Below are 18842 nucleotides of genomic sequence, written 5' to 3'. Positions count from 1 at the left end.
GACTGGGATTTTGGCCACACGTGCTCTCAGCAGCAGGACTGGGGGTGTTCCACAGGCACTGTGCCGGTGTCTCACCTCCAAGGAGGGGCCCCTCTTCCCTCTGTCAGCAGAGAGCCCCGGGTACCCTGTGCCCCAGCAGCACTGACCACTGACTACTGACCGCTGACCACTGACCACTGCACCTCCCGTCCCGCTGCCGTGAGCGGGACCACGCAGGAGCGGCCGGAGGGCGAGGAGCAGGAGGGAAGGGAAGGGCGGCCGCAGGCGGGGATTGACTGGGGCTGCCCCTGTCCTCGTGCAGGCACCCGAGCCGGAGCTGGGGGAGCAGTACGAGCCCGTCTGCGACTCCACCTACAGCGAGGCCGAGTCGGCGGCTGCGGAGGTGCTGGACCTGCCTCTGCCCAGCTACTTCCGATCCCGGAGCCACAGCTACCTCCGCGCCATCCAGGCGGGCTGCTCCCAGGAAGACGACACGGGCTCCGTCCGCTCCATCTCCCCGCCGCCCACGGGCAGCCTCAGCGGCAGCAGGACCCTGCCCACCAACAGCAGTGAGTGCAGCGGCGTGGGGGGCACGGGGCGAGCCAGCGGGGGACAGGGGACACTGCTGGCATGCGGGGCGCTGGGTTCGGGTACCTGCATCCCCAGCCGTGGTTGTCCATGACTTTTGGGGGCTTGTGCCCGAGAGGATGGGCAGCAGCTGATGTGGGTGCTGGAATGGCAGGCGGGCTCTGGGCGCTGCATCAAAGGAGGTGTGACCAGCAGGTCAAGGGAGCAAATTCCCCCTGCTCTGCTCTGCTCTCGTGAGGCCCCTCCTGCAGAGCTGCCTCTGGCTCTGGGGCCCTCAGCACAAAAAGACATGGAGCTGCTGGAGCAAGTCCAGAGGATGCCACGGAGATGCTCCAAGGGCTGGAGGCCCACTGCTCTAGAGCCAGGCTGAGAGAGGTGGGAATGTTCAACCTGGAAAAGAGAAGGCTCCAGGAAGATCTTAGAGGTTAGTGAGGTGCTTGCACAGGGTGGCCCAGAGCAGCTGTGGCTGCCCCTGGATCCCTGGCAGTGTCCAAGGCCAGGCTGGATGGGGCTTGGAGCAGCCTGGGACAGTGGAAGGTGTCCCTGCCCATGGCAGGGGGTGGGACTGGATGAGCTTTAAGGTCCTTTCAACCCAAACCATTCTGGGACTCTGTGATGACACATAGAGAGGCCCCAACATCCCTAGTTTTGGGGTACAAACAGGTCTTGCATTGAGTTTCAAGGCACTAACGAGCCTTCCCAAGCCCCAGAGCCCCCAGCATCCCTGTGCTGAGCTGTGGCAGCATTTCCATGATGCTCCAGGTCACTTGATCTGCATCACTTTGCATCATTTTCTCCAAGGCAGCCTGTGCCCTTCCCGGCTCTGGCCAGCCCCAGGTGAGGCTCAGGTGTAACACAAGGTGTGAGGAGCTGAGAGGTGCCATCCTGGGGATAATTTTGGGAACTGGTTAGAAAAGGTGATACCTTGGTGTTCCCAGACATGGTAGTGCCTGTACATGGAGCAAGGCAGATGCCAGAGCAGGCAGGAGGAATGCAGCACCTGCCCAGGGCTGTCTGTGCAGGCAGCATGTCCTGTCCCCATGGGGAAGCCGGGGTCAGGCCCAACGGGACGGTGCCAGCTCTGGCACCAAGGGGAGTTCAGAGCAGCCTCAGCTCATCTGCTGTGGGCAAAGCTGGCAGAGCACTGGGGTGGACTGTCAGTGGGAGACAGGCACATCCCAGCTCTGGGCAGAGTGGGCAGTGGGGAGGGGGCACCGGCAGCGTTCCTGCCTGGCTCCAGGCCTTCCCCCCCGAGATATGGGCATGACCTAACATCTCCCTGCAGAGGCATCCCAGCTGCAGAGGCATCCCAGTCAAGGTCCACAGGATGAGGCAGGAACTGGAAGAGATCCCCTGGGATGAATGGGCTGTTTGCTCAGCCCTGTCCCTCCTTCCTGCCACCCTCTCCACTCTGCTTCTGTCCCACACTCTTCCCACCTGGCTGCCCCTGTCCCACAGCCCTCTCCTTGCTGGCTCAGCACTGCTGAGCTCAGTGCTGCCAGTTCCAGGCTGACACCGGGCAGCAGCAGCAGGCACAGCACAGAGGGGGCTTCCAAAATGGGTGCCACCCCTCTCTGACATGACCTTGCACAGTTCTGCTGGCTCCCAGAGCATCACCCAGCCCTCCACGTTGGCTGCTGGGGCTTGGTGGGGGGAAAGAGTTTTGGCAGAGGGTTGGGGAGCAGGGAGGAGCATCTGTGGTTGTGCATGCACAGGATGTGGGAGGCAGGAGACACATCTGGACAGCACTCACACCCCTAATCAGCCATCTGGGCTCAGTTCCCCTGCAAATCATGGAATTAGTTTGGTTGGAAAAGCCCTCTGGGACCACTGAGTCCAGCTGCTAACCCAGCACTGCAAAGCCCACCACTAACCCATGTCCCCAAGTGCCATATCCACGAGTTTTTTGAACACTTCCCAGGGATGGTGACTCCACCACTGCTGTGGGCAGCTGTGCCAGTGCCTGACCGCCCTGTCCATGAAGAGGTTTTCCCAAATATCCAATCTAAACCTCCCCTGGTGCAACTTGAGGCCCTTTCATCTCATCCTGCCCCTTGTTACCTGGGAGCAGAGCCAGATCCCCACCTGGCTGCCCCTCCTGTCAGGGAGTTGTAAACAGTGAGGTCCCCCCTGAGCTCCTTTTCTCAAGGCTGAGCCCCTCAGCTGCTCCTGGTGCTCCAGCCCCTTCCCCAGCTCCGTTTCCTTCCCTGGACATGCTCCAGCCCCTCAAGGTCTTTCTTGTCACAAGGGTCCCAGAACTGGACACAGGATTTGAGGTGTGACCTCACCAGTGCCCAGCACAGGGGACAGTCACTGCCCTGGTCCTGCTGGCCACACCAAGGCTGGTACAAGCCAGGCACCCTTGGCCTCTTGCCCACCTGTGCATTTTCAGCTGCTGTCATCCAGCACCCCCAGGGCCTTTTCTGTGCATCTCTGAGGCTCTGAGTGGCTGGTGGTGTAGGAGAAGGGCCTCCCAAGCAGCAGGTGGCAGCTCGGTGGCATCAGCCTGGACCAACAGGGAGAAGTGGGTGCACTGTCACCTGCAGGTGTAATGGTCACTGATGGCCTCTGCTCCATGCAGGGCTCTGGGATGACACAATTAAGAGCCCTCACCCAAACACATCCCAGGGACGCCTTTCTTCCTCCAGCATCCGTGCACCAGCCCAGAGGAATGGGGACCACCACGCTTTTGTGTCTGTAGGGACACATCCTAAAGAGGCACCAGCAGCAGCAGTGCTGGGGCCAGCACAGGCTTCTTGTTTCTTGAGGGCCATGTGGGGGTTGGATGCTAAAGCAGAGGGATCCAGGCACTGTCAGAGGGCAGGAGGAGGGGCAGCAAGCTCCATGCCGGCTGTGTGGGGAGCACGGGGGAGAGCCCTGACAGCTGTCACACCCCTGCCACGCCAGTTCCTCCCACTGATGCCTGTGTCACCGGCACATTACAAGGCAATTAGCTCCCATTTGACAGCCAGCGAGACAGATGATGAGCTGCCCTCGATCAGCCTTAAACAAAGCTTTGTGCCTTGCGCAGCCGGAGACTCAAAAGCCCCAGTGGAACCTATTGCTCTAATTGCCAGGCGTGCGGTGACAGCCGCGCCGGCTCCCGAGCACCACAAAGGGCTCCCCAGCCCCGGCTCCTGCTTATTAGAGGCAGCTCTGGGAATTGCTTGTTTAATAGACTGCTTGTAATGCAGAGTGGAATATTTGATGTCCAGGGGAAACAGGAAAGCAGAGGTGAGCAAGCAAATACAGCAGGAAAGCTCCCACCGAGCCAGTTCTACCCAAGCTCTTCCCAGTCCTCCTTGTGCCATCTGGTTACACCACCCTTGCTCAGAGCATCCTGCTCCCAAAAAGCTCAGGTGTCCAGCTCCTTATCCTGTGTCCAGATCTGCTGCAGGGAGGCCAGGGCTGCACACACCTTGTGCCCATCCATATACCAGAACTTGCCAAGCCCAGGCTGGGCAGGAGAGCACCACCTGGGAGAGATACTCCCAAAGGTCAGGACAGAACAGCTGCCCTCTGCCTCTCACCTGCTTCCTGTCTTCTTTGTATTGCTTTTGTTTCCCTGTTTATGACTAAATTAGAGAGCTGGCTTCCGGGCCCATGGCTCTGCTGGGGACCCTGCCCTGCCCCAGGAGAAGGCAGGTGCCAGCCCAGTCCCCTGGCACTGATGCTCTTGCAGGGGCAGCAGGGCTGTGCTTAGGAGGATGGACAAAGTGCCTGCACCCCTCATTGTGCTGGCCCAGTCCCCAGGGGCTGGCTCACTGTGGGACGTTTCCACGGCTTCTGGGAAAGTCGTGTATCTTCCTCCTCCTTCTCCTCCTCTGTGTGCCGTGATCCCGGGCTCTGTGTAGGCAGGCAGTTTCTGTTGCACTCCTCTCAGCTGTCATGGCCTTCTCTCCTGTGTGGGGAAGCAGCAGCGATGGGAAGGCACAGGGAGCTCACACCAGGCCAGGAGGCATTGCCAGCCAGGGGTGAAGCACCACTGCGGCCCCTCGCTAATCCCATCGGCCTGAGCTGACCCCACACGGCCTTTGGGAGGGACTGTTATCATTCCCTTCAGATTTTCTCCTTCTTTTTGACCTAGATTTCACGTTCCAGAAATAGCTTCCTCTGACATACAAGCAGGAAAGGGATTAGAGGGAGAGTGTGTGTGTGTATGTGTGTGCCAGGGAAAGATTTCTGTTGCATGCTCCATCAGTGTTTGCAGAGGAAAAAAGGGCACGTACGCACGTTCTGTGATGCCTTCATGTGTCTGTGGGACAAAGAGAAATTCATGACAGCTGTTTCTGTCCACATTTGCCAGTTCATTTTTCACCTCTGATCTTTCCCTTGTTATTATGGAAACTCCACCACCGCCCTGTGCCCAGCCAGCGCTCCCTTCTCCCCAGGAAGCTGTGCCATGGGCACAGCCCTGCTCTCGGCTCCACCCCCAAACCCAAACCATCTCTGTCTTTATGTGCCTGGTGCTCTTTGCTGCCAGATCTCAGCGCTCCCACGGGCAGCACCCAGGCTGTGAGCTCGCTGCCTGCTGCAGGCACGTGTCTGGCACCCAAAAGCAGCTGCAACGGGTTTGAGCCCACAGAATTGCCACTTCCCCAGGTCCCTGGGAAGGGGGGAGCTGCAGCCACGCTGTGTGATGCTGTGCTGGCACAGACACAGGGGAGGTGAGCACGGCTCCAAGGTCCTGGCCAAGCCTGCCTGCTCCCAGCAGGGACCATCTACAAAGGAGTAGAAACAAAGGCAGCTGTCAGCATTTCCCTTTGCTGATATGGTCAGAAAGACAAGTCCTTGTTGCTTGCTTTTATCAGTTTTGATAGCAGGAAAGGGAGTTGGTGCTGTCCTCGTGGGAGAGGAGAATCCAAAGCACCAAGGGGTGCCTCAGCTCACTCAGAGCCTCTGGGAGGGCAGCACCAGGAGTCCGTGCACGGTGCTGTGCTCTGCCCGTGAGGAGAGCTGGCTGGAGGGCAGTGTGCCAGGCACACAGACACCTGAGGTCTCTCCTCAGGTCAAAAGGCCTGGTGGCCTCCCCACATGCTGGCCATCCTTGTGACCCAGGTGAGCACAGAGCTGCCCTGACACCAGGCAGTCACGGGTGCCCCTTTGTGTCCCCGCTGTCGGTGATGCTCAGCCCCTCTGCAGCTCCCATGGCCACAGGGCTCGTGCCACCGCTGCTGCCAGCGGTAGCCTTAGCTGAGACAGACACACACGTGTGCCAGGAGAGCAGGGCTGGGTGGGGTTGATCGAGGCTCTGCAAACAGCCTGGAGCATTTTCAGGATGTCAGACAGTGCAGGCAAATGAGGGTTTCTTTGTGTATGTCTTGGTTTGGGTTGCTTTTCTTCTCCTTCACGTTCTCTCATTATCTTTTCCATCTACTGAGCCATGACGTGGGTATTTCTGAGGGTTCAGGAAGAGATTGGCAGCTCAGAGCTACCTGGGAGACCCTGAACTGAAAACAAGTTTCCGTTTTTCCTTGGTAGGCAGCGGAGTGGGGAGGCCCTAGGCTGAGGGTCCCAAGGCTCAGGGCTGACTCTGTGATCAAATTGTCCTTCAGCCCCATTGTGCTGCTGCTTCCCAGAGCAGAAGCAGCAAATCTGCAGCAATTCGGTCGCTGAATGCCGAGGGCGGCGGCGGCGGCTCAGCCCTGCCTGCGGAGCCGGCAGCGCTTGAGCTCAGTGCGCTGTTTCCCACGGCGCTTTGATCGCTCCTTGCTGCAGACCACCCCTTCTCCGAATGCTGGGAGCCCAGCGAGCCATCAATAAATCGCAGCATCAAGGAGTGGTGGGAGCAGCGAGGGGCCGGGGCAGCACACGTGCTGCTGGCGGGAGCCACGCGGCAGCACCGCTGCTCGCACAGCCACGAGCCCTGCCCAGGGCCGGGCACCACCAGTGCCCACGCCACGCTGGGCTGGTGGGCACCCTCTGCTCGTCTCGGCCGGCCGCCACACAGAGTGGCTCTGCCCTCGCAGAACTGTTCCCAGCCCCGGTCCACGGGAGCCTTGCGCTCAGCTCCGTGCGCAGGATCTCAGGGAGAGAGCTGGATGCTCCTCCAGCACCCTGCGTGGCTGTGCCCAGGGTGCAGACCCGGCAGGTTCTTCCCGCAGCCCGCACGTTGTGCCAGCCCTGCTCCCCTCCGCACCTCAATTCTCCACCAGCCCTGCTCTGGCAGCCCCAGGGGAGGCACAAAGCACAGCCCTAACACAGCGCCCGCACCCGCTGAGGCTCCCCTCCCTCTCCCCGTGCCCAGCGGGGCAGAACTCCACTAGCAAATCTGGGACCAGGGGAAAACACCCACAAGGGAAACCTCTTCGTCCCACTTGTTTCTTTCCCATGTATTTCCCTCTGCACCGGAGGGTTCCTCTCGGCGATGCTGCAGGAGGTCCTGCACCCGCCGCCCACGGGGGTCCCACCGCGCCCGCTCCGGGGGCTGGAGCGGGAGGGATACGGGAGGTATGTTTCAGCCAAACGCACGTTTGCGCGTGGGTGGGACCGCGGCCGCGCTGGGGAAAATGTCACCGCGGCTACCGCGACAAGGAGACAAAGCTCCCGCGTGGGGTGGGAGCGGCTCCCGCTTTGTTCAGCAGCGCTCGGCTCCCCTCGCGGCAGCGGCGGTGCGGCAGCGGCGGTCCCCGCCCGCGTCCCCTGTCGGCAGCGCCGGGCGTCCCGAGGGTCCCGGCCGAGCCGAGCGCGGCCGCCGCGTGTCCGGCGGGGCGGAGGGCCCCGCGCGGCCGTGGGAGCGGGGCGGGGCGGGGCTCGGGGCGGCGCCGGTGCCGGGCGCGGGGCGGGCGCGGGGCGGTCCCGGGGCGGGGCGGCCCTTTAATGCGCGGCCCCGCCGGGCGCGCGGCCGGAGCGGCGGGCGGGCGCGGTGAGTGCGGCGGCGGCTCCGCGCGTCTCCTCCCTTCTCCAGCGGCGGCCGCACGAGCAGCCGGAGCGGCCCCGGACCGCGAGCGGCCCCGCCGGCGGCTCGTCCTCCTCTTCCTCCCCTTCGCGGGACCCAGGCCGGGCCGAGCGCCCTCGCCCCGCGCCCCCCCCCGTCTCTCCGGTCCCCTCCGCCCCTCTTTGTGTCTCCCATGGCTTTGTGTCTGGAGCTCCTGAGGCAATGTGAGTGACCGCGCGAGCGGGGGGCCGAGCCGGGCCCTGCATGGCTGCGGGCGGGGGTGCCGCCCCCTCCTCCCTCGCTGCTGCCGCTGCTCCGCCGCTTGCCGGGCCCGCCGCCCCTTCCGCTTCCCACGCGCGTCCCGGGCCTCCGCGGGAGCGGCGGGGCCGCCCCGCTCGGCTGGGGCTGGGCTGGGGTGTGGGGGCCGCTCCATCCTCCTCCTCCTCCCCCGCATGCCGCCTGCGCCGCGGGGAGCCGGGCCCGGGCGGGGGTGGGCGCTGCCCCGGTGCCAGCCCCGCTGTGCCCGTCCCCCGGGGGCCGTGCGGGGTCAGGCCGGTGCCCGGCCCGGTGCTTCAGGCCCTGAAGGAGTCCCTGGGTGCCGCAGGGAAGGAAGCGGCGCCTCGCTAAATGCGTTCTCCGCTGGGGGACACGGGCCCTTTCTTTGGAGAGGCGTTCAGATTCTCCCTCCCCTGGAGAAGAAAAGGGAATTGTCTGGGCGAGGCACGGAGCTGAAGGCTGACATTTCGCAGCGCAGCGAGCTGGCACCTCCCGGCCAGAGCTGGCTCTGAAAAGTCTCTTTTTTTAGCCTGGGAGAACAGGTCCTGGCTGAAGGTACCTGGTGTGGTAGCCCAGCCTGGAGCCGCCCGCCCTGTGCAGGAGTTGAGGCTGAATCCCTCGGGATTTAACCGCAGGTGCAGCTCGGCGTTGGTGTGCCTTGCAAGAGGGTGGGGATGTTAAGGTTGGTTGTGAGTAGTGAGTAAATGTAGCTCTTAATTTTCGCTCCGGTCTTGATTGAGAAACTCAAAAAGGAGGATTGTTTGCAGGATGCTGTTGGTAGGACTAATATTAGTTAGTCTGCAAAGACCTTGACCCCAGGGTGTGCAGGAAATGTCTTTGAGATGTGACTGGAATTAGGACCTCTGAATCCTAGGCTGTAGCTTGTCACTTGCGGGAGGAAAAGAAGAAAAGGGAGAATAAAAAACCCCACAGCATGTGGCATTGAATTCTAAAATAAATTCCGATCATGTGGGATGATAACAAGCCAGATTGCCAAGTCGTGTAAGTTGGCAGACTTGACTCCAGAGGGTCCAAATTACTTTGCTGGTAATTGCTCTTCCAATAGGCGTTTGGTGCTATGAAGTTACATGTTCTTGAAGGGGTGGAGAAAAGCATAGCTATTGATCAAATTCAGTCTGCTTGGCTTTCAGATAAAGTACTGATGTGTGTCCGTACCCAGATATTCAGAGGAGGGTTATCTGCAGAATTTGTCTGTTGTTGGCAGGTGTGGAAAACCTAAAAACTCATCTTTAAGGTGCAAATGCCGAACTGCCACATGCTATTTTTGCATCTAGCTTGTTGCTTCCATCCCACTTCTGTCGTGGCAGTGTAAGTTTGGGGTGCAGCTGGGGACCCCACGATCTGTAGTGTGGCCCTGGAAGTGCTGGAGTGTAACTGCTGTGCACTGTGCCAGCCTGGAAAGGACAAGGAGACCCTGGGCAGCAAAGGTGATAATGGAAGAGCTTGGTTTCTGTGAAATGTGGGTTGTCTGTCTGTCAAATCCAATGGGATTTGGCAAAGCGCGATGTGCTGGGAGCCCCACAGGTCCCTGTGTGGAAGTGTAGCCAGTGTCCCAGCACACGTTGTCAGCTTGTTTTGCTCGCAGCTCTGTCTGTCAGTCATTGGGTAGTCGGGTGCTTAATCTGTGTGTGCAGTTTGGATTTGTGGACACTTCTGACTGCTCAGCTCCAGGTTATTCTGCTGCTCCATGGCTGCGTTCCTAGCTGTGCATGCTGCCAGAGCAAGAGAACTTTAAAAGCTTTTAATGGATAACTAATGACTGTCAGGCGTTTGCGAACAGCTGTGTGTCAGTTCTTGTCTCTGTATGGATTTTCTTGTTGTTTGAGCCCAGACTGGGATCGTTTGGAGTGAACTAGTCACTGGACTCTGTGAAAGTCACTCTGTGCCACTTTAATTTTTCTTGTAACCCACTTCACGCACACCTGCAGAGGGAAGCCTGCAGAGCCTCAGTGCTCACACACCAGGGTTTGTGCCTCTTCAGCTGATACTCCTGCTCTGTGCAACCTGCACAACAGCCTCAAATATTTTTTAATGGATTGAGGAGGCATAATTGGATTCAGAGCAGTGCAAGTTACAAGGACATCTGTGAGTTGGAAGGATTAAGGCTGTGCAGGCTGGTGGCCTTGTTCAAGAAAAATCCACTTTAATTTCTGCAGTGAAAAGTTGTCAGTGTGTTTCCTATCAGAGCAGATTTAAAAGGGAGGGGAGCAGTGCTAAGTATGATTGCCGTTTGCTGTGAAAGGCGATTAGAGTTCAGGCTGTCAGATAAAGTTCTGTGGTGGCTGGAGTTGGGGATGGTGAATTTGGGTCTCTCCAGAAGAGCTCATGGAAAAATGAGTTTCTTTCCCTTCTCTTCTGGTCTCCCACCTGGAGGAAGAAATGGGGTGCAGAATGACACCAGGGTTTGACATAAGCTGCCTTTAAACCGTCAAAAGTTAAACTGTTTGCAGATGGGCCAGTTTAGGAGAGGAGAAAATATTTAGAAATTCTGTCCACTTCAATTTATCTTGCAGAATTAATTAATTGCTGGCCCTTTGGTGCAGATGGGTGCATTAAGTACCAACCTTCTGTCCCCTGGAGAAGCAAGAGGAACAACAGCCCCACGGCTGAAGTCCTGAGCTGGGCCTCAGCCCTGGGCTTCACTTCTGCTCTGCCAGGGTCTGGCTGGTGAATGCAAAAGGCACCATTGCAAAAGCATTTGTGATTTTCACTGAAAACAGTGAGGTAAGTGCTCAGATCCATCTGCCCACATGAGTCTGGTCTCTAATTAAATGGGCAACTTAAGGCAGGGCAGTCCCAGTGTCTGCATGGCTCAGCATGGGCTGCTGGTCTGCTGTCACAGAAGGTGACAAGCATTGCTGGTCCCCCAGGACTGGACACTTTGATTTCCATAGAGGACAGGGCTGTGGGTTATGCACTGCAGGCCTCTTCCCAAATTTCTATACATCTAGGAACACAGCTGAGTTCTGATTCTCTCCTCCTTCCCTCCTTGGTGCTGAGCTTAGACTCGCAGTGTGAATTGCTGGTGAAGGCAGAGGGGCACGTGCACCTACTGGGACACGGGCAGGGTGCTCGATGCCCATATAGGTGCTGCAGCATCACCTGAGCAGACAGGGCACACAGGAACTGGGTTATCCCCACTGCTCTGCAGGGTCTCAGAGGGTCAAGTTTGTCAGCTCCTCTGGGAACACCAAGAACATGAAACCAGTCTCTAAGGGAACTCGCCCGAGCCAGACTGTAGCTCGGTGCATCAGACAGCAGTGCTCGAAAAGGAAACGGTGAATGTGCATAAGTTTTAAACCTTAGCACTAGTATTTGCATCAAGGATGTGTTGACAATCAATCTTGTGTATCCTATTTAGTGCTCTTCATTAAGACATCAAGGTTTCACTGCGGTGATCTTTTCTGAACCTAGTTCCAAGAGATCAAAGCTTAAGCTGCTGTTTTGTCTCTCCAGTTTGAAGTTTGACCAAGAAACTTGAGTGGTGAATGTTTCAAAGGTAAATTCTTACCTGTGGTGCCGGTCTGTCAGAGCTGGAATTAAAGTGGAGATCAGAAGTTGCTTATGCCTTTCTACTGATGCACTGTCATAGTGCAAGGTGATGTTTGATGAAAGCTGAAAGCTATTTAAGAGTTGATAAAAGGAAATTTTTATTGTGAGTTGTTTTCATAAGATTAGTCAAACTTCTAAGTATTATTTGTCTTGTTTTGTTTCTATTCTGGGAGTGGTTGAGATCTACTTGAACAGAGCCCAGCCAGGCATTTGCTGTGTGCAGGAGGGATCTCCAAGCCTAAACTTCCTACCCTGAGTGGGCATATCTACAGCTGCACTGAATTGGAAGTTAAAATTGGGAAGTTAAAGCATGGATGCTGCATCCCTCTTAGGCCTTACACGTAAGCCATCTACCTGTGTCTGAAGCCAGAGAAAGTGTCCCAAAGGCTGCTGTGGAATTTTCCCCAAGGGAGTCCCCCGACCCTCCTGAAGGCCCTTGTGAGGAGCTGTGTCCGTGCTTGGCTGCCAGCCTGGTCAGTGCTGCTCTGGGGAGAGCAGCATGTGCAGGACAGGTCATGGGCCAGCACGCTATGCCTGGGCTCTCAGGTCACTGGAGTGGCTGTTGTGTTGGGAACCCTCCTTCCCCTTGTTTGAACCCTGAGGCTTTCCAGTCCCTCAGCGTGCCCCAGACACAGGGACCCGAGTTACACCATTCCTGTGCAGGAGCTCTTCCGGGCTTCGCTGCGCTCTGCTGAGCAGCTGCCAGCCTGAGCTGCCGCTCCAGCAGCAGGCCCAGGCTGGCAATTCTGGCCCCTCAGCACTGCTGCTCTGAGCACAGCAAGCTCCCTGACAATGCAGGACTGCTGTGATGCCCAGCCTTGTACTGCTGGGGCTGGAACTTCCCAGGGGAGAAGGTGGCTTTGGGGAGATGGGTGCTGGTGGAATGGAGCTGGAGAACTTCTCCCAGTGCCTGAACCAGTGTTTAATGTGATCCCTTGGAAGTACAGGGGTGTTGCACCTCCTGAGCTCCTGGTTCTGGACAAAGCAGCTACTTTATTTCCAAAGTATTGGGTTTCAGTGGTGCTGAGGTTCACAGCATGCCACGAGCCAGGCTGTGAGCGGGGAATCCTGGATGCTGGGAGGCAGAGCCCTGCTCACCAGCAGCCTGTTGCCTTGGCCACGGTGCTGCTGCTGTTGGCCTTTGTGCTTGGCACAGGTTCAGCGTCAGCTGTCACCCTGCAATCTCCACTCTGCTGCACTACCAGCAGTGTGGTGCCACACATTAACTTTTATCACTGCTCTGTTGAGGGCCCTGCTGGAGATGAGTGCTGCAGAGTAGCTGGGTGCTGAGGGGAGGCTGCCAGAGCAGCCCTCCAAGCCCTGCTCCCTCCCAGGAGTTGTTCTTGCACGAGTCAAACACTGAACCAGGCTGACTGGGGGAATCAGGGCTTTGGGGAAGGCAGACAAAGGCCTGGATGGAGCTGTGGCTGCTGTGACCGTGCCTGTGTGCCTGCTGCTGTGAATGCTGCTCGCTGTCAGCTATCCCCGGCCAGAAGGGATCCCTGCTTTGGGTGTTCATCTGTGTGAAGCTTTAATTCCTGTTTGTAGCATGTCAGAACTGATGAAATTAAAAGATAGAAGGGTTAAAAGATAGAAGGGAGAACACCTTGAGTGGCATCCTCAGGGCAGCAGGGCAGGGACCAAGGACCAGCCTCTGCTCCCAGGCAACCAGCAACAGGATGACAGGATATTGTCCTTAAGCTGTTTAGGTTGGACATTAGGAGGAATTTATTCATGGGAAGGGTGGTCAGGCATTGGAAGGGCTGCCCAGCGAGAGGGTGGAGTCCCCTTCCCTGGAGGTGTCCAAGGAAGGACTGAACGTGTCATTCAGTGCTCTGGGCTGATGATAAGGCGGGGATGGGTCACAGGTTGGACTCGGTGGTCTCAGAAGTGTTTTCAGTGATTCAGTGATTCTGTGACAGCAGGAGCGGGCTGGGCCCCGGGAGCCTTGGGCTGGAGCTGAGAGATGCCCAGTGCTTGCAGGACGCGTTCAGAGTGGATTTCGCACGGGTGCACAAACGGGACGGGGAGTGTGCCGCTCCGGGGGTCGCAGCGGGAGCCGGCGGGGTGGCCCCGGAGGGGTCCCGGTGTTGGGGGCGGCTCCGGCCCGGCCCCGCTCGGGCCCGGGCGCTCCCTGCCCAGCGCCGGGCGCGCTTTGCGGCCGCCGCGCTTTGCAGCAGGGCCGTAGGGCGAGGTGAGCGCCGGCCGGGCCGGGCCGAGCCGAGCCGGGCCGCTCCTGTGCGGGCCCCCGGCGAGCCGCCCCCGGCCCCCGGGGCACTGCGGGAGCCGGGCCGGAGCGGGGCCGCCGCCCCGGGGAGCGGCCGGGGCAGGGCTGTGCTGGGAGAGCTCCGAGTCGCGCTCCGAGAGCGCTCTGGGCTCTGTCAGTGTGCAGGGACACAGCCCCAGGCTGTCCGGGAAAGGGAATGGAGCAGCGGGAGCAGCGGGGGAGGGCTCAGCCTGGAGAGGAGGCGGCTCGGGGGGCACCTTGTGGCTCTGCACTGCTCCCTGAAGGGGAGGGGGCAGCCGGGCTCGGCCTCTGCTGCCAGGGAACAGGGACAGGAGGAGAGGGCACAGTCTTCATCTGCCCCAGGGGAAGTTTGAGCTGGACATCAGGAGGAATTTCTTCCCGGTAAGGGTGGTCAAGTACTGGAATGGGCTGCCCAGGGCAGTGGTGGGGTCATCTGGAGATGTTTAAAGAGAGATTGGACATGGCACTCAGCCGTGGTTTAGTGGACAAGGTGGTGTTCGGTCACAGGTTGAACTCGGTCTCAGAGGTCTTTTCCAACCTAATTGATTCATTGATAGCAGTGTGCTGTCCAAAGGGAATGGAAGCACTGCCTGTCCTTTCCCCCATCCAGGCTGTGCTCAGTCCCAGAGGTAGCAATGCCCAGCTGGCACCATCCTGCAGTGCCCAGCACCCATGGGTTGGGTCCCCTGAGCTCTCTGTGGCACAGCAGAGTCCAAGCTAAGGAGACTGCTCCAAATGGAGTAGAACCAGGCCAGCCATCGCTGCTGGTGGCAGCAGTAACTTTGAAGCACTGTCTGCTTTCTCCTGGCAGTGCTATTTGTGCGCTTACCTTTGATTTATATTCTTTTTTTCAACATCTCTGAATATCTTGGGTGTTGAGGGAGGCAGCTCTAAAAATAACTTTAGAGGCTGGTTATTTCCAAAGCCGTTATTTCTGCCTCTGCCTGGTTCTTTCCCTTCTGTAGCTAATGGCTTTTTCTGCTGCTGCAAGGCCTGGTTCACACAGAAAATCATGTTTTCTGCTCTGTGCTAGTTCTTGCTCTGTTAGCAAACATGCTCTGGGTGTGGGTGATGGTGTGTGTGCGGGCAGCAGGTGCATGTGATTGCAGTTCTGGGTGAACGAGCTGGTGGAGCAGGAACACTGAGTCCAGAATGTACTAAAAAATGAACACGAGCCTTTTGAAGGGTCAATCTCCACCATTTGGAAGTTGGAGCCACTCAGGTGCAGCTCTGCAGAAGCCATGTGCCAGAAGGTATCTGCTCTTTGAACCAGCTGTGCTCAGAGGTGACAGTGGCTCGAGGAAGTCCCATTGTCCTGTTCCTCAGGCGTGTGCCAGAGGATGGCTCATGTTTAATGGTGAACCTCAGCCACTGTTAGTGCCTTACCTCATGTTCTGCTGCTGAGTGTGAAATAACCTCCCCTGACAGATGCAGAGGCTGGTACAAGGGTTGTGTACAAAGACACTCACTTGCATGGATTATGACTGAAAAATGCTTCTGCTGTGGTTGAGGGTACCTGTTAAATCTAATTAATCCTAATTCTTACGGTGTGATGCTTTCCAGCATCTTTTTTTTTTTTTTCCCCTAAGGTGACTCAGTTTTAGGCAGCTGTGCCTCTTATCAGAGAGCAGCTGCCAAGCAGATTGCTGCCCTGCCTCCACATGCCATGAGTGTGCCAGTACAAGCAACCTGTGTGCTCTGCCTGCCCTGCTAGCAGTGAATGCCTCACTTTCCCGTGGAATTGCAGGAGAGGAGCACAACAGGGCCGCTCCCAGGAGCTGTGGGAAGCAGCGTTCCCCGTGGAGGTTTAACCTCCAGTGTGTGCAGAGTTGCTGTGCTCCAGTGGCTCTGTTGGGTGCTGCTCTCCTCGCTCCAGGTGCCCTGACTTTGTGCTGTGCCTCACACCTTCAGGCTTCCTTTCTTGGGAAGTTTATGCTCAGCTTGTTCCTGGCCTGCTGCAGCTTTTAGGCTTGATTGAGAAAAGAAAAATATGGTGAGATTGCGGCGTGTCACTGGTGTTTAATGGGCTGAATGTATGGCCAAAGTGGAGGTGCCTCAGGCTGAGAGCCTGACTGTGGAACACTCCAAGCAGCTGCTCTCCCTGGGGAATTCCTAGAGCTGTGTGTTGCTTCTGGCCACTCTGGAGCAATAGAGAGTTGCCTCATCTCTGGGACTGCAGCAAGTGCTTCCTGATCAGCGTGCACCCCAGGATGGGGAGTGCAGATCAGCTGGAGGCAGATTTGGCACTGGCACTAGCTGAGATTGCTCCTGTGTGTCTCTCATTTGGAGGTTGAGAACAAAACAACGTAGATATTTAGAGGGTCCAGTTCTTGTTCATATCATCCATTCCAGGCCCTGTGCTTCATCCCTGAAGGTGGAGCCTTAGCTGGTGTGAGTCACTGTGGATTGGCGGCCTGGGGTTGGTTTCTTTTGTGTGTGCCCCCGCACACGTGTGTGTGCTAATTGTGGCAGGCTGAAAGGCACCTCAGCTTGGGGGCTCTGCTTGAGCTGAAGGGCTGAGCAGCCTCCTAAGCATGTGAGCAGGCTCCAGTGGAGAGGAGAACTTGACAGGAGGGGAGATGAGAAGTGATCTCTCGGATCCAGGCTGTGCTCAGCATTCTGTGAAGCTGGGAATGCAGCTAGTGATATCATGGGTTTTCCAGTCTACAAGGGATTTTATATATATATATATATAGTTTGGGGTTCACCTAGCAAGCTAAAAGCAAGGGTTTTATTGTTACAACGATGTCTTTTTTATAACAGCTTCTCTTATTTCTGCTAATTACTATGGTTCCAGCCACAAAAGAGCTTTCTTGTTCTAATTGGCCTCCTCCTGTTTCAATTCAGTTGTGTTGCTGTGTCACCATGGAGACAGTTGTGATGTCACGAGATGTGGCATCACTGAAAAGCGGCTGGGAGGCAGTTGCTCACGTTCCCCCTCACCCCATCCACCCCAGTAATCAATAGCTGGAGTAGAAAGCAGAACAGCTCAATAGACTTCAGGGAAGATACGGGGCTTTGAAATGAGCCTGAATTACAGCTGTGATTTGAAGGCTGTTGCCAGAGTGGTGGTGGCAGAAAAGATCTCATATACCCTCCTTCTCAAAACTGTCTCCATCTCCTTGTGTGTTGCTGAGCTCACTTAAATGCCAGGAAGCCCCAGATGTCCAGCAGTTGCTGTGCTTGGGCCCTGTTGGCAAATGCTTGTGGTGCTAAAAACCCAGGCACCTACTGGGTCACATCCTGGGCACAGCACCAGGATTGGTGCTGCTGGTCTGGGGGACAGGTACACTGAGCTTTGTCAGCCCTGACATCAGTCACAAAAGCTGGTGTTTCACCAGGGTGTGACTTGGAAGAGCTTTTTTGGGGTCTCCTGCCTTTGCAGCACTTCTGAGAGAGCTGTTTCCTCTGTGGAGAGCAGCCGGTGGGGTGAGCTGGGTGATGAGACCAGGAGAGCCAACACAGTCTGTGTGAGCTCAGCAGAGGTGGGGATGTAGCAGAGAATTGGGCTTAGTTCTTGGCTTAGTTCTACCCTTTGCCAAAACGATGGGGACTTCCTATTTCCTGAAATACCATGATCTGTCACCGGAACACTGTGAGGATGTATTCTGCTCTGTACTGTCTTTGCTGTGCATTTGTGTTCAGCTTTATTGTTTTTAAATTTTTTTGTAAGGAGTCTAGTTGGGAGCATGGCACAGTGTACTCGATCCTCTGCCTCGAGCTGTAATAGCCTACTCAAATATTAATTAACTTCCTCCTGATTAATGGGAGGCAGGGTGGTGGCAGTGCCTGGCCTGGCAGGCAGGGAGTTGATGCTTTGCAGTTATTTCTTGGTGTGATAGGGGGCTTTGTCATACCTGTCACAGAAGCTTGTGACCTGTGACTGTTCTGCCAGCAATGCTTGATTTTAGGGCATGGACATGCGGGTTTGCCCTGTTTGTGGGGTGTCTCTGGGTGAGATTGGGGTGCTCTCCTGGTGCTGCATGCTGGTCCCACTGCTCAGCAGGGACCTTGTGCATGGCACCTGCACATTTTGGCTGGGGCTGCTCCAAGTTGCCATCTCTCCGGGCTGACACTTCCTTGGCAAGTACATCAACTCCCTTGAGCTTTGCTTGCTTTAAGCAACCTTGTATTCAGGCAAAAAGGACAGAACTTCATGTAATGTGGAAGCTGAAACAAGTTGACTTTTTCAGCGTGAGAGAAATTTTTGGCTGTTTTCCTGAAAAGATCAAAACTGTTTTCCAGCAGTTCTGCTGATGGACTCATCTTTTTTTTTTTTTTTTTTTTTTTTTTCCCCCCTTCTGGATTGCTAGGTCTTCAGGATGAAAGGCTACAACAGCTTATAGCATGAAGACAAAGGCTTTTTTCACCTTGTCTGTTCCTTGAAACATTTGATAGCAGTCCTGTTCAGGAGAAAAATGTGGCTGAAAGGCCAGTTGCTTTCGAATCATGTTAATTTATAGTGCTGCTGTTTTTAAAGTAGCTGCTGTCTGGCTAAAGATACTAAAATCTGCTTTTTAACCAGCATTGCTTAAAAAAGCAGAGGGTGGGACGTGTTTTCATTCTCTCCTGACGCTGGTCACATCTGTCCTGGTGGCTGCAAGGCCATTCCAAGGCTACTTGGCTCTGACTTCCAGCACTCCAGCTACTGTAGAGGAGAAAATAACTGCATGGAGGTCTGAGATTGCTGCTGTTCATGGCTGCAGTGGGCAGACAGAGGCTGCTCAGGAAAGGAGTTAAAAGCTCACCTCCAAACTGTGCGTGGTGTGGAGGTTTAGCTGTGTTGTAGCATGTTGTCCATTTTCAGTGCGTGTAGAGAACTATATCTATGGGAAGGTTGAGATGAAGTTTCCCTTAACACAGCAAAACAAGTAATTCCCAAGTATTTGGAGATTTCCATTAAAGGCTATGAATAGGTTGCTTCCTGGAAGGAAACTAGTCCTTCTGTCCTTACTCGTGGGCTTGTCTAAACAGTTAACCTCATCAAATTCCTTTATTACATGAGCAAGTCACTGTGAAATGGTTTATTCTCTCAGAATAAGACTCTGTGGAGTTCCTTATCCCCCCAAATTTGGGCCCTAGAGGATTAACTGATAGCTGCTTCCCCTTGCAGGGCTGCACAGACCCCCTGGGCTGCAGTGCAAGTGTTTTAACCGTGCAAATGCATTGGGTGATGTCCTTTCCCCTGTGCCAAACCCCTTCCCTGGGAACCTACAGGTTCCTTGAAGCCCTCAGGTGAGCTCAGTTGGCCTCTGAAAAAGGAAAAGAAGGAAAAGCTGAGGTGCCAACCAAGGCAGGCTG

General features: G+C 56.4%; 1 protein-coding gene across 5 annotated transcripts in view; it reads left to right on the top strand.

Annotated features, from left to right (window-relative positions):
• The window catches only part of DLGAP4 (DLG associated protein 4), a 148852-nt gene that overhangs the window by 100849 nt on the left and 29161 nt on the right, over window positions 1-18842 (top strand). For 4 of the 5 annotated variants that reach the window (XM_039563739.1, XM_039563737.1, XM_039563736.1 and 1 more), the window contains one exon: window positions 302-548. In XM_039563739.1, coding sequence (XP_039419673.1) covers window positions 302-548 — 247 coding nt within the window. Of the gene's footprint in view, window positions 1-301; window positions 549-7443; window positions 7669-18842 lie in introns of those variants that run through there. The other variant, XM_039563740.1, reaches the window with a different exon arrangement.

This window comes from Corvus cornix, chromosome 20, assembly GCF_000738735.6.
Source record: "Corvus cornix cornix isolate S_Up_H32 chromosome 20, ASM73873v5, whole genome shotgun sequence".
Taxonomy (NCBI): domain Eukaryota; kingdom Metazoa; phylum Chordata; class Aves; order Passeriformes; family Corvidae; genus Corvus; species Corvus cornix.
This window is presented reverse-complemented; position numbering and strand designations above follow the sequence as displayed.